This window comes from Pseudonaja textilis, chromosome 7, assembly GCF_049901715.1.
Source record: "Pseudonaja textilis isolate UNSWEBS1 chromosome 7, rPseTex1.2, whole genome shotgun sequence".
Classification (NCBI taxonomy): Eukaryota; Metazoa; Chordata; class Lepidosauria; order Squamata; family Elapidae; genus Pseudonaja; species Pseudonaja textilis.
Window position 1 is genome coordinate 18,921,222 of NC_141996.1, and position 15,731 is coordinate 18,936,952.

The 15,731-nt window shown below is 36.1% G+C and overlaps 1 protein-coding gene across 4 annotated transcripts in view; it reads right to left on the minus strand.

Annotated features, from left to right (window-relative positions):
- PSPC1 (paraspeckle component 1) overlaps window positions 1-2,106 on the minus strand; it is a 60,972-nt gene extending 58,866 nt beyond the window's left edge. For all 4 annotated transcript variants that reach the window (XM_087937134.1, XM_087937133.1, XM_026708891.2 and 1 more), the window contains exon 1: window positions 1,519-2,106. In XM_087937134.1, coding sequence (XP_087793260.1) covers window positions 1,519-1,893 — 375 coding nt within the window. In that variant the 5' untranslated portion in view covers window positions 1,894-2,106. The remainder of the gene's footprint in view (window positions 1-1,518) is intronic.
- Window positions 2,107-15,731: the final 13,625 nt, after the last annotated feature.

The window sequence follows — 15,731 nt, forward strand, 5'->3', positions numbered from 1 at the left end:
AAAAAGAAAATTTATTAATCACATTTATATGGCTACCCATCTCACAAGTTATAGATATTTAAAGTTAATAAAGATACTTTATTAAGCTACTAAGGTCAAACACTTCCAGGAGGCTGTGTAAAGTAGTAACTAAAGGAACATTTCCAAAATAAACCATCCTAAACAGGAATTCTAAAGGAAGAGCAAAGTATTATAAATATAAACTCAGAAAAGTATTAATCTTTTAAAAAAAATCAAAGTAGATGTGTTCAAGTGTTATGAGAACAAGCTCTATTAATAACGCTGTGCTTTACTTTAAATAAATAAAGCAATAACATACCATAGTCTTTTAAAATAGATTCCTCCCCATAAATAGTTTAATATTTATCAGTAGAAGCTAAAGATGCTTTGGAACCTACTATGATAGTCACTGCACATCATCTTCCTGAAGGATACCAATACACAAACTGAAAGAGCATATCCAGGAAGTAACCATTTTTTTCCAAAAAAAAGAGAGAATTTCAGATATCAACTTTTTTTCTACATATTCTTATTACTGGTTTGATCCACACCTTCCCAAAACTGAAGGGGAAAGTATTATGAAGGTAAAAACGATTTTATTATTTTGTAAGAAAATATACATGTAGTCCTCAAAGTACAGCCACAACTGAGCCCAAAATTTCTGTTGCTAAGTGAGACATTTGAGCTTTGCCCCATTTTACTTTTCTTGCCTCAGTCGTTAAGTGAACCACTGCAGTTGTGAACAATCAGGGTAAAGTGAATCGGGCTTCCCCATGGAAAAGGGGATCACATGACCCAGGGGCATTGCGACCCCCATAAATGGTCGCCACATTTAACTGCTTGCCACAAGCATCCAAATTTTGACCATGGGGATGCTGCAACTGTCTTAAGTGTGAAAAAAAAACAGTCATAAGTCCCTTTTTTTAGTGCCGTTGTAACTTCGGTCACTAAAGGAAGCGCTGTAAGTTGAGGACTACCTGTACAATAAGCACGCCCCTCTCTGCAATACGTCGTCGAGACCAGCATAATTCGATTATAAAGATAGCAACGGCGACCAACACGTGGGGGAAGAAACTGAAGGAAAGCGCAATCGAGCAGCAACACGAAGGCCCCTTTTTAAGGCACGGTCACGCGGCAATACTGAATTTCAGCAACGTTTTAACTTTCATTTTACTCCCGGGAAGAGTCCTTTAACGGGAACTCCGTTTAAACCGGGCAAATCTTGTAAACGTTTTTGATAGCGCCGCACGTGTTGTAAAATACTCGCGAGTTTCAACACCTCAGCAAAAGAAAGGAGCAAGGGGGGGGAGGACAGAGGCCTGGCGCGCGCCGGGCATCTTAAGCAGGAGGGGGGGCGCGTGCCCGTGGCGAGGGGGGGGGGGGCTCCGCTAGCGGGAAAAAATGTCCCCCCTCGAGGGAGGACATGTTTGCTGAGGGACATGCAGTTATTTCATTTGGGGAGGGGGCGGTGAATCCCCTTCGCGCCCTCACGCAAGAATTGCGGGCGCAGCTTCTCACCAAGCGGATGAAGCCGAAGCCGCGGTCGCGGTTGATGAAGACCTCGCTGGGCTCCCCGTAGCGCTCAAAAAGGCGTTTAAAGTCCTCCTCGGTGATGTCGGTGGGAAGGTTCCCGACGAAGAGGCGGCACCTTTGCGTATAGCTCTTCTCGCCGGGCTTGAGGAAGCTCTTAATGTCGACCGTAAAGCCTCCGCCGATTCCCTCCTCTTCCTCCTTCACCATCGCCATCGCGGCGGCCAAAGCTTCGTTCTCGGACGGTTTCTCCAAACCCCTCAGCGCCTTCATCGGGCCGCCGCCCACCATACTCATCGGAGGTGCCGACGCCGGAGAATTGTTCTCGATCCTCACTTGCTTGAGGTTCCTGTTGGCGGACATAGCTCGAGTTTGCTAACCGTACGGATCGCAAGTAAGACGGAAAGGAGGGGGAAAGAAAGCGCACGAAGAGCTCTCCGCTCAATCGCTGCTTCTTTCGATTGCTGTGGAGAAGAAAGGGAGGGGGGAAAAGGAAGTCCAAAATGGCGGCAAGACCACGACCCACTGAAGAAAAGTAACATCGCCCCGCCCATCGCTTTCTTGGTGCGCATGTGCACAAGATTTGAAAGGCTACCGGGCATCATGTTCGATTTAGAATCGGGGATGCGCCTGCGCAATGCGCTACCCTAGAGTGGCAGAAAGGCTCCGCCTGTTTGATTGTGGTATGCTTAACCACGAATTGCTGGAAAAATCACCATCAGCTGAGTTCACAAAACACTAATTCATAAACTACGGTTCCTAAAGCACAGTAGATTAGTTTATACAAACATAACAGACCAGAATAAAGCAAAATATATTAATGGGAACTTAGAAAATATGAGACCTTTCTATGATTGCACAAGATACATCTGTTCATCCTGGCCATGTAAGAAACAATGGGCTTTTTAAGAGTGTGTTAGATTTAGCTTAGCTGGACTTTTACTTTCAAGATTTCGTTATTTTTAATTCCAGGAGACAATGTGCTCAGATGTTACTTCCAGCTGTTTAATAAAAATATAAAGTCCTGTGGGCTGTTTTAAAAATTAATAATTGTTAATTATTTCTAAGTATGGTCTAAATGATAGCTAACTTGGTGCTTTTTGGCACCAAGTGCCCAAAGTGTGCATGTGTGCACATCCCCAAAATGCAATGCATGTGCATGCCCCCCATGTGTGTGTGATTCCCCCCATGCCCCCCACGCATGTGTGTGCAAATTCCTGCAACTCCACGCATGTGCGTGAGCCCATGCATGCGTGCCATCACTGTGCATGCATGCACAACTGCTGCACGTGTGCCCCACACACATATGCGCTAGTCTCCTATGCGTGCCCCACCTCACATGTGCAGCAGAGACCTGAAGAGCAGCTGGCCAGCGGGAGGCGCGCACACATATGTGCAGCAGAGCTGAGCTGGGGCGATGGCTCGTGTGCCCAGAGAGAGGGCTCTGCATGCCACCTCTGGCATGCATGCCATAGGTTTGCCATCACAGGTCTAAGTAGTGCTTTTTCAAGAGACAACTGGACTTCCTTGTTTGCTGTGAAGACATTTCACTTCTCATCTAAGAAGCTTCTTCCTCTCTGTTTGGATGGTCTAAGTATTTTATCAGCAGAAGCATCAGATGTGGGGAATTGTATTCCAGAGGAATGTGATGAATTATTAATTTATAATTTATTAGATGGTGCTGTATGCTGTTCAGTCTGTCAAAAAGGGGGTCCCACTTTAGGCAATGCAGAACGTCCTCATTTTCGAAGTATTGCAATTGTCAATGGGGATTCTCAGTCATCCAGGTCATGGTTGTCCCAAAGGTGCTTTTTCAAGAGGCAATTGGACATATTATTTTGGGAAATATCTGACCTAAATTTTCTTGCCTTTATATTTCCCACATTACAAAAATATTGCATATGTTCCCGACAGTGGTGGGATTCAATTCTTTTTACTACCAGTTCTGTGGCTTGGTGGGTGTGGCAGGGGGAAGGATACTGTAAAATCTCCAGTCAGAGGTGGTATTTGTTGGTTCTCCAAACTACTCAAAATTTCTGCTACCGGTTCTCCAGAACTGGTCAGAACCTGCTGAATATCACCTCTGGTTCCTGAGAATTGATTTATTCAGATTGAATAATTTAAAAAAAAGGAAAATAGAGCAGTTTCTGCCCTCTAGTGGTCTTGTCATATTAAATATGAAGCATAGTTTCTTTGCTCCAAGTTTAGGATTTGTAACAGATGGAAGGTTCATATTGCTAACTATGTCAGTTTTATCTGAAATTTCAGTCAGATTTTCATTTTGAGAGGATTAACACTTTTTGCCATGTGTTCCTTTTTATATCCTATCAATGGTAGCAGCTATGGCCTGGATAACTGTGAGTCTGAAAACTTTAAAATATACTTCAAATTAAATGATGTGCTAAAGTGTTTTGTTTTTTGACTGGAACCGGACACTTAAATGGATATAGATTGTCCTCAACTTGCAACAGTTCATTTAGTGACCACTCAGAATTACAGTTAGAAAAGTTAGAAAAAAGTGACTTATGACTGTTTTCACATGATGATAGCTGCAGCATCCTTGTGGTCAAAATTCAGATACCTGGCAATGAACTCATATTTATGACAGTTGCAGAGTCCTGGGGTCACATGATCCCCTTTTGCGACCTTCTGACACGCAAGTCAATGGAGAAGCCAACTTCATTTAACAACTGAGTTATTAACTACAGAGGTTCACTTAACAACTGTGGCAAGCAAGGTCATAAAATGCAGCAAAACTACTTAACTCTCACTTAGCAACAGAAATTTTGTGCTCAATTGTGTTTGTAAGTCGAGGACTATGTGTCGTTCATTTTGTGAATTTTAATGATAGTCTTCTGAAACAGCAGATATACAGAAAAAAGAATATAATTACAAATCAATGTAAATGTTCATTGATAAGAAACAAATGAACAAAGTATAGTAAATTCTTGTTATTTGCAACAGTTCTTTTAAATTGTTGGAAATACTGAACCACTGCAGAACTAGGTTTCCATCAGCCTCTGGTCACATTTTCATCAACTGATCAATACATAATTTTATTTTATGTGTCTTTCTGTTTAAAATATACTCTATATAATATGTGTATGTGTTTCTTATAAATAAAGTCCTAAATTAATTCAACAAACATTAAGCAATTACAGTTTTATTTTAGAAAACCCTTACTTTTCATGGTCATTTTAACCAATGAGACCACTAAGAGAAGACCGATGTATGGTGACTCAAAATTTTCATTGCTAAACACATGCCTATGAATCAATGGTGGGATTCATTTTTCTTATTACCATTTCTGTGGGCGTGGCTTGGTAGGCGTAGCAGGGGGAAGGATACTGTAAAATCTCCAGTCAGAGGTGGTATTTGCCGGTTTTCCAAACTACTCAAAACTTCTGATTCCAATTCTCCAGAACTGGTCAGTACCTGCTAAATATCACCTCTGCTATGAATAACGGAAAAGTATTGATTTGGGGATTACAAATAAATTATAACGAATAAGCAAATTCACAAATATAAATCCCATAACAATGATTGCCTTACAGATAGCCCTTGCTTAACAACTGGTTGCTTAATTCTTAATTACAACATGGTCCCCTTAGAATCATAGAGCTGGAAGGATTTCTAGTCCAATCCCCTGCTCAAAAGAGGAGACCTTATACCATTCTGGTCAAATGGTTGTCCAAAATGTCCAGTTCATTTTTGAAAGTTTTCAGTAATGGGGCACCCACAACTCCAGACCACAAAAAAGTTACTTAAAACCTATCCTTGAAGTTACAATGCCATGCCTCCCCACGGCCATATGGTCACACATTCTGAGCACTTGGCAATACCTCACATTTGCAATTGGTTCCATGTCACTTGCAAATTGCTATTTTTTCCAGGTTTCCAGAAAAAGTGATTTGTTTAATGATTGTGGTGAATCACATTATGACCATCATAAAAACTGTTGTAAAGTCAAGTCATGTGGTGACCTGCTTAACAATCGATGATGATCAAAATTCCAGAATCAATTTTGATTCTGGAATAATTATTGTTCACTGAGGACTATTTGCTTGGCGATTTTAAACTATACACCTTAGAGGATGATACAAATAATTAGTAGTTTCTATTCATAAGTATATACTCTAAAAGACAAAGAAGGGTCAAAGAAACCCATGCTGAAATAGTGGTTCAATTGCCATGAAGACAAAAACATATTCTTCCTTATAGGTTTAAGTATCTATTTCTAGGCTGCCATTTTTTCTTATCTTTCCTATTCTCCTTTGGTTCTCAAACTAATTAAATATACTCAAAATGATTCAATGAGCATATCTATGTAGTTTCCTTGGCAACCATACAGAAGTGGTTTGCCTTCTAGCATGTTTTTATAACTTTTATGTGTAGCCTATAATTCTTGGATTTTGGGGTGATCATCAGGGACTAAAATCTGCTTTTTTCCAAGGTTAACTGTCAGTGGACATACGGTATGATCAAGGTTTAATCTGCAGTTTCTTCCTCCCCTGCTGCCTAGATATTTCCACAGAACACCTTTCATGACAGCTAGAAGAGGATCCTTTATGTAAAACTGGATAGTAGCAAATTATGTTTCTTCCCCCCAGAGGGCAAGGAGTTCTTTTCAGAGGGCTCTGAAATGGCACTTAATTGAGAGAAAGGATCATTCACCTCATGTTTAAAAAACAAACATGAAAACCAATGTTGCTGTGAAAAGTTGGCTCAAATATTTCCTTATTTCTGCAACCCTCACAAATCCAATCTGTGTCTATTTTTAATCTTAAAAAAAATCATCATTATTAATCTAGAATCTAGCTCCTAGAAGGCAGGAAAATAACAAAAGAAGAAGACATTCACCTGATAGATTATGACATAATCCAATCACAAAATAAATTGAGCATTGTCAATCCACATGCATTTTGCATAATAGTTCCAGAGAGAGCAGACCTTATTCTATCAAAAATGTTAAAATATATTTCTGGATATAAAATATATTTAATTAAAAGTAATAATGATTAAAGTGAGCAATTCAATCACTAGCCATCTTAACCTTCTTTTGGAAATAGGCTTATTTGCTATGTGATTTTGTCAAAGTAATTTGATCATACATTCCATGATTTCACAGTATTATTAGTGTATTTTATTAACTGTTTATAGTCCATTTTTAGCTGGAAAAAATAGCTGCGTATAAAAGACTCTTTCAGGTTTACAGGTTTACAACTTAAGAGATGACACAAAATGAAAAAAACAGACAGGGAAAAAAAGAAAATCAAGAAAAATCAGAAAGTAAGAATATAATTAAGGTATGTTGCCAGGATTAGTGTTCTATAACAGTCCTTTTTATTCACCTATTCCTTCTCGCAACTCAGAGTCATATCTAATCCAATCTTAAAATTCCTTTCCCCTATTTAATTAAGCACCTCATCCACACCTGTAACAGCTCTTAGCTGTGCACTAAGGAAAATCTCCCCCAATAGAATAGGATACAGGTAATCCTCAACTTACAACCAGTCACAGAGTGATGAGAATCACTGGAACCCACCCCACCAACATACTTACAACCTAGTTCTGAAGTTCCAACAGCTGCCCCCTCCATGGTCACATGACTGTATTTCAGGCATTTGGCAAATAGCCCACATTTACAGCTGTTTGCGGGATCCCACACTCATGAGATCTCAATTTATGATACTTTTGCCCAAAACTGGCATTTATTTCCAATTTTTTGCAAAAATGCCCCATAGCAAACAATGGGTTCGCTAACGACTGTGGATTCATTTAATTACCATGGTGATTCACTTAACAACTGCTGCAAAGTCAGGTTAATGACCTGATGATCTGTTTTATTACCATCATCATCTATGACTGTAATGGGCAGGTTCCGTCATGATTGTAAGTTATGGAATATAGTGCAGGGCTGTCAAACTCCCGGCCCACAGGCAGGATGCATCACGTGCTGGCCACACCCACGCCTGGTTTAGTGAAGGGGAAGTGTCCTGATATGTCATGTGATGCCGCCATGATGACGTGAGTTTGGCACTCCTGTCTTCAAAAGAATTCCATCTGATGGGTCCTAGGAAGTGAACCTTTTCTATATGATAGTACCTATCTTCTGGAACATGGTCTCTCCTTAGGTAAGTGTGTTAGGAAACTGTAATATCTCCTGAACCAGTTTTCAGAAAGCTGGTTATATTGTTGTAACATCTTTCTTCTCATGGTGTTTATTCTTATTCCAATCTTATTGTTTTAATAAGATTATAAAATATTTCAATTCCTGGTTTTATTTTATATCTGCCAGAGCCAGTTGAGGTGAAATGTGTTATAAATATAATTTTGACAACCAAATATTTTCTATTAATTTCCTAATCAATGAATTTAATCATCATCTGTGTAGCAACCAAAACCTGCTACTTCTGTAGCATCTCTATCTACTATTTTTATTTGCCAAATGATGTTTCTTTTAATTTTTACTTTCTACCTTAGATCAGTAAATAATACTTACATGATCTGGGTTATGGGCATAATTAACCTAATATTGATTTTGGGTAAAATTGTTTATTGCCTCTACTTGTTTCTGCCCACTAAAATTTCTTTTCATTTTTCTCTTTCAAAATTTGAAACATTACCTGAACTAAAAAAAAATTCATTATTTCTGAATGCAAATACCTGTTGTTGTTTTTCCACATTGTTCTGGATTTCAGTGAAAAATGTAACAAATTTAGCTCTATTTAGAAAATAAAAATTACTACACCCAAGTTTCACAAAAAGTACATAAATATATTTCTAGCATCTAACAGATATGTATAATCAAGTTTGCATATACTGTACATATCAATGAAAGCATTAGCAACATATTTAAGATAACTGAAAAAAGCAGATGTTAAAAGATAAGTGAAAACAAAATGAATCTGTCCTGGGGAAAATATATATTATCAGATACTCGGATAGTATAAAACATTGTTTCTTAAGTTTTTTTCTCTCAGTACCACGTCACACTTTTAAAATTATGGAGGACCCCAAAGGAGTATTTCTTTGTATGGGTTATATTTATTAATATTTACTGTTATTAAAAGTTAAAAATTCTGCATTCATTGTTGCTACCATTTCCCAAAATTGTTTGATGGGATTCAATATTACCTGGTAAATAAATTTGATTTCAGGGACCCCTGAAATGGTGTTGGGAAAACCTCAGGGGTCTTTGGATCACATTTTAAGAAACATTACTACCGTATAAGATATTCCAGAATTACTATGTTGAATATTACTTCAAGTAGAATATTTTATCATATTTAAGAAACACCTATCTCCCTCACAGACACCTAATTGTTAATTTTTAAGATTTAACAATATCCTTCTGGAATAATATTTTCTGTAACTCAGATTAATTTCATTACAAAAAATAGTTCCTTTAAATAACTTTTCCTCTTTGCATTTTGCATACTTAACTGAGTGTGCATGCTATTTGACCTACTTTTTCAGATGAACAAGGTATATTTATTTTGCTTGTTAAATATGTTCAATTCTCACGACTGCTTTAGTTATTTTTATGTAAACGTTGACTTCTCAAACACAAATCAGAATTAGACATACTTTTCAAATGTAGGAACTAGTCATCATGGTGAAGTAATAATATATTGTGATAAACTGTTATTTTCCCTTGGCTTTTGCAGCAATGCAAGCTAGTTTAATAAGTCTGCAGGGCTATGTATACTTACTTGGATACAATCCTACTGAAAATCATATATTCTGAAGAACAAGATTGCAAGCTGTTTAATCTAGTACTGAACCAGTCACTTCTTATACATTTAGATTGTTTTTTAATTGGATGTAAGGAAATTTGTTACTTAATTTGCTTAACATTTAATCATTTGGCACATTTGTACAAATGATTGAAACTTGGCTTTGCTATTCTTTAAAGTTCCAATTTAATAACCAAGAGGTAAATTTGAATTTTATTCTAATCACACACACACACACCCCCCAAAATAGGAAAGGATAAAGCAGAAGTTACTGTGATTCCAAAGGAGTTTCATCCTGTCCTCAAAAGATAAAATTTTGACTGAACCTGAGATGTAAATGCATCTTTCCATTATTTGCTCTAAGAATCAACTAGCGGGGAGATTAATTTACTTTGCTGGTCTGTTCAGAGAGTGGATACTTTCAGTTAGAAAATCATAGTGTATTACACAAGAAATGAAAAAATAATAAAATAAAATGCCATCAAATATAATTCATGGATCATCAGGTATATTTCAGGGATCATCAGTATGATGATCATCCAAGTTATGTTCTAACCATTTATGAAGAGGTTGATGAGTTTTATGATCAAGTTCAATTTGAAATTGACACAAGTTATGTGACTAGAGCTGGAATTCCAAAGTTGGAAATATTAAGGAAGAAAATGTAGTTGGAAAATATGGTTGAAGAAACTGAAATGAAGCAGAATAATTTATCAATTTCAGGTGACACACAGAGCCATTTGTGCTGGCATGCGAGCCCCAGCCAAACTTACCTCATTGGACATGTGCATACCTTCCAGCTGATTTTCGACCCATTTGAGGCCTTTTTCGGCCTCCCAGAGCTCTAAGGAATCTCTGCAGCCTTTGGAGGCCAAACAGGCCCATTTCATCACTTTCTGCATTTCCAGAAATACTGTAAGTGATGAAACAGGTCCATTTTTCAGCCTCCAAAGGCTGCAGAGGCTTCCCTCAAACCTCTGGGAGGCCGAAAAAGGCCTCAAACGGGCCAAAAATCAGCTGGGAGGCAGGCATATGCCCAGTGCAGGTAAGGGGGTGGGGGGATTGTGCACTCATGCGCAGGGGCATGGGGGAGCCATGCACATTGCCTTCTGAGTGCTGGTATGAGAGTGCGCACGCGCAAGTGCGCAATTTTTGGCACAGGAACCCAAAAAGGTTAGCTACCACTGGGAAAGATCATACTGAATAAAGTCTATATAAAGGGTGACTAAGTAATACATAAAATTATGACTTTTATTTTATTGTGTTGCGTGAACCTAGTAAAAGGTTCAAGCCAACAAGCCATTAAACGAATCCTAGTTTTGTGTGTTATTTAGTCACTAGCTGAAGAATTGAGCTCAAAAATAATTCTGGAAAAAGTGCACATGTCCTAAGCATTCAAAAATAATCACAGTGAAGTTCTACATTGTTTAATTTCTGGCAGATTACTCATTAAAAAAAGATAAATTGGTGAAACAAGTCATTGAACAGAATAAAATTATTAAGATGCTCTATTCTTGCTTTGTTGAATGTCTTGCTTTGTTGAGATCCTGTGGTCTTCAGACTTCCAACTTCTACATTCTTTTACAACTGCTCTGGATTCACTAACTCAACATACTGGGACCTTTATGAGAAATTAGAATAAATTTAAAATCCTGAGATGCTCATATTTTAAAATATCATCTTGTTGGTCAAGATAGATCACACATAATTACTTCCCTTAGTGGAAAAAACAGTTATATTTATGCACTTTCGTTCTTTAGGCTTCAAGATAAAATCAAAGGAAAAATACAAACTCTTCTGCCACAAATGTTGTCCCTACACCTATTGAATGTTTTTGCTATTGTATAATCTAAATAATGTACATAATGTACATAATGTTTGAGCAATTTAGTGTCCATCTAAGATTTAAAGCATGGTTTTAAATGTATGCTTATTTTTTTATGATGCAGTAATATATCTGTATATTTTTAATATACAGTCATATTTTAATAATCCAAATACATTAGCAATTTAAAACATTCTCTTATCCTGTATTATGAGAAACACATACATAGAAATAAATGGCCTGGTTCATTTAATATGTTAATACAACAATGTACTGAATTTGCTTAGTACACAAAGTTACAAACCACAATTTATGATCTGTAACAGCAAGGTTTACATAATTTGGCAAATTATTTGGCAACTCATATTATGACTTAATTTTGTATATAATATAAACCAGCTCAATATCTGTTTTTAGAGAACATATTACTTAAAAGCAAAAGTATTGACTCTTTTAAGGCTAATCTCCATTTAGCCAGTGCTTTTGGGATTTACTTTTCAGAGAAATCGTATTAGTTACAGAGGAAATGACAAGGCTTTGTTCACACAATGCATAATTTACCCTAGATACTTTAAGTATTTTATTTAAATTACACTATTTTGTTGGTTTGCAGAAAATATAATGAGCCATAAACTAACCACATATTGAGGTTATGCAATACACTGGGCCAAAATGTGGATGACCAGTTTGTTCTCCAATATCATACATACATAAATTATCTTAAGTCAGTTTAAAGAGTGAAATACATATTATTGTATAACCTTTCATGGATTACTTGATTTTTTTTATGAAAAGTTTTTATTTTTTAAGACAAACATATACAAACAAAACATAAAAACATCTTCCATTTTATGTACATACAGTGTGTCAGTTGGTTACAAGTCTTTTGTTATCCTTTCATAGCCATTCTCACGGTTTATATAAATTCTCACATTGTCAAACTAACATATATTTATCAGTTATTAATCATCCATGACTAAACTATTTATACCATCACTTTATATGAGATATTCCAATTTATTATAAAATTTATATTGTACTTTCATCCAATGGTTATATATGTCTGTATTATATTTTATATCTATCTATTAAACTTCTATTACAAAATTGCCTATTCTATTACATTACCATGTCTTTTTGTCCAACCATTGATAGAACAAATCCCATATCATATAAAATTGTTTAACTTCTTATTCTCTAATTTCAAATGTCAATTTACTCATTTCAGCAGTCTATAATTTTCTTAATAACTTCCTCCTGCATAGGTATTTTTTCATTTTTCCAGTTCTTAGCGAATACAATTCTAGCCGCTGTTAGAACATTTACAATCAAATATTTCAGTTCTTTATTGTAGATTTCCAATATAATTCCCAATAAAAATATCTCTGGTTTAAAGTCTATGTGTTGTTTTATCATTTTTTCCAACCATGTGTGGATTTCTTAAACATTCTTGCGATTCTCATCAGGGGTAGATGCCACCTGTAAAACATCTTATATAAATTTTCTTTATATGCAGTTGACATTGTCATTTTACAGTTTTGAGACCACAATTTTTACCACTTCTCTAAATCAATCCCATATCCAAAAGGTTCCCCCCAAGCAATCATTGTTTCTTTAACTTGTTCTTCCTCCAATTTAAATTCTAATAAATGTCCATAAAGTTTTTTTATTACCTTTTCATCAGTACCCATCAAAATTTTATCCAAATCAGTCAACTTATCATAGATACCTTCTGTTCTAAAATCTTTATCAAATCTAGATTTTATTTGCAAATATGAAAACCAGTTCATTTTTACACCTTGTTCTTCCAATGCTTACATAGATTTAAGTTCACCCTTTTCATTCAATATCTCACCATATCTGTTTGTTCCTTTTTATATATTATTGGATATGCAAAAGCTTCAATCCTAGATATCCATATTTAAATTTTTAAATAATATTGTCTTATCTTCTCCCAATTTAAAAACAATGCCTCTCGAATGTAATGTCTTCTAAAATACCCGTTTTAGTTCCCTTATACCAGAGGAAAGCATGCCATCCCAACAGCAAGTCGTGCCCTTCTAAAATCAATAATCTATTGTTCCTTAATGTTATCCATTCCTTTACCCACATCAGATTTGTTGCTGGTAATATAATTCCCAGTTGGGCAAAGCAAATCCTCCTCTTGTTCTTGCATCTTGTGACAGTTTACATTTTATTCTCGCTTTCTTGCCCTGCCAAATGTATTTCAGCACAATTTTATTTAAGTCTTTGAAAAACTCTTTCCCTAATCGAATTGGAATTGTCTGGAATAGATATAAAATTCTAGGCAATACATTTATCTTAATTATATTCTCCCAATGATAATTGTAAGTTTTCCCATGTTGTCAAATCTGTCGCAATCTGCTGTTTGAGTTTAAAAGTTATCCTCCTTCAATGTGCTACATCTTGATGTAATATACATCCCTAAATACTTAACCTTATTTGTGACCTGTATTTCTAAGACTTCTTCCAACTCTTTCTTTTGTCTTGCTAGCATGTTCTTTGTTAATATCTTTGTTTTATCTTTATTTATTTTCAAATCTGCTACTTTTCCATATTCTCCTTTTCTATTAATTTAGGTGCTGTTTCCAATGGATCCTCTAATATAAATACCAGGTCTACAAAGGCTTGCAATTTATACTCTTCCTTTTTGAATTTCATTCCTTTTATTTCTTTTTCTTCTCTAATATTCCTATTCAACACTTCCAATGTTAACACAAACAGCAGAGGTGACAGTGGACAACCTTGTCTAGTCCCTTTTCTTATAACTATGGATTCTGTTAATTCTCCATTTAACATAACCTTTGCAGTTTGTTCATGATATATCGTTTCAATGGCTTGAATACATTTTTTACCATAACATAAATTGCCAACTCACATTATCAAAGGCTTTTTGTGCATCTAAAAACATCAAGGCCATTTGCTTTTTAGGATGTGCCTCATAGTATTCCATTATGAGAATTATTCTCATATTGTCTTAGATTTGTCTCTTTGGCAGAAATCCATTTTGATCAGCATGAATAAAATTATTTAAGTATCTTTTCAGTCTTTCTGCCAAGATTGAAGCAAAAATTGTATAGTCTGAGTTTAATAGGGATATAGGTCTATAATTTTTAACTTGCTGTGGGTCTGTCTTCCTTCGGTATAAGTGTAATATATGCTTCTGACCATGTTTTGGGTATTCTCTTCTTTGACATAACTTCATTCATGACTTCTAATAAATTACTTGATGTTTTTATCAGCATTTTATGCATCTTTTCAAAATGATATTACAATATTGGAATTCACAGCCCAAGTCTGTCAATTCTAAGATTTGCTTTTACCCATAATAATTAAGTACCGGTAAGTTGTTATTGTTTGAACTTCACTATGGTTTAGATCAGGGCTGTCAAACTCATGGCCCAAAGGCTGGATGCATCATATGCTGGCCATGCCCACTCTTGGTTTAGCAAAGGGGAAAAAAGTCACCATACATCAAATGACGCCGACCTGACGGAGCAAGTTCACGGATTGCCCAACATTTTGGCTTGCCTGGGCCCATTGAATGAAGAAGAATTGTATTGGGCTGCATATAAAATATATAAAGCATATAAATCACAAATTTATTATGTATTTTGTTATCTTGTGGGCCCATTACTGGCTCTCCAAGATCGTATGTAGCCTGTCGGCTGTGGACTGGACATGCCTGATTTGGCTCCTTCACTATGGTTTAAAAACAAATAACTCAAGTTTATACAATACTGTAAGCTACAAAAATGTAAAGTATATATTGACTTAGCATAACAAGTGTTTCTTTCCATTTCTATTTTGAATACGTCTACTCCTTTGATATAATTTTTTAGCCCATTAGTGGAAGTGGAAGAATTTTGTTTTAAGTACCATTTAAGAGCAAGGGGTAACAATAGAAATTATTGCAGCTCTGAAAATTCCCACAATTCTGGATAATTGGTATTTCACCAAAGAAAAGATTAAAGTAAATGTCAACGTAATGAAATCAGTTTAATTCTGAAACAAAACATTAGTATTTTGAAGTTGTGTTTTTATGCAGAAAGAACAAGTGAAGTGCCAGATGATAAATTTACTTAACGAAACATAGTAAACTAAAATGTAGCTTTGACTTAATTAGGACACTGCTGTTAGCTTATGGTTTAGTGTCTCAGCTGTTGTGTGAATACCAGTAATTACTTAACCAATCCATAGTTAACAAGTGTGCATGTCAAACACTATCTTGGATTTTAAAAAAAATCAATGTCCAAAATGGTCCTAGTATCCTGTGACTGTTCAAATCAAAATACTTTCAAAATTCATCCCCAAATAAATTATACTCTTTTTAGTACTATTTTAAGTTGGACTTTGGCATTTCAAATAGTGAATAAATAGGTTTCGTCTAATCTCATTATTACCAAGTGAAAATTGAAGTTTTCACCTGGGTGAATAATCTGAGTTTCTTTCCTCAGTTTTTCAAATTCGCTAAATCGACAGCTCGTATTTGGCTAGACTTGTTGGCTCTAGTTGGCGCTGACAGCGCAGTATGGTGGAGCGGCCGTTCTGCGCGAAGAATGGTCGCGTTCGCGGCGCATGAAAATTAGCGTCCATTCCCAGTATCGAGGGCAAAG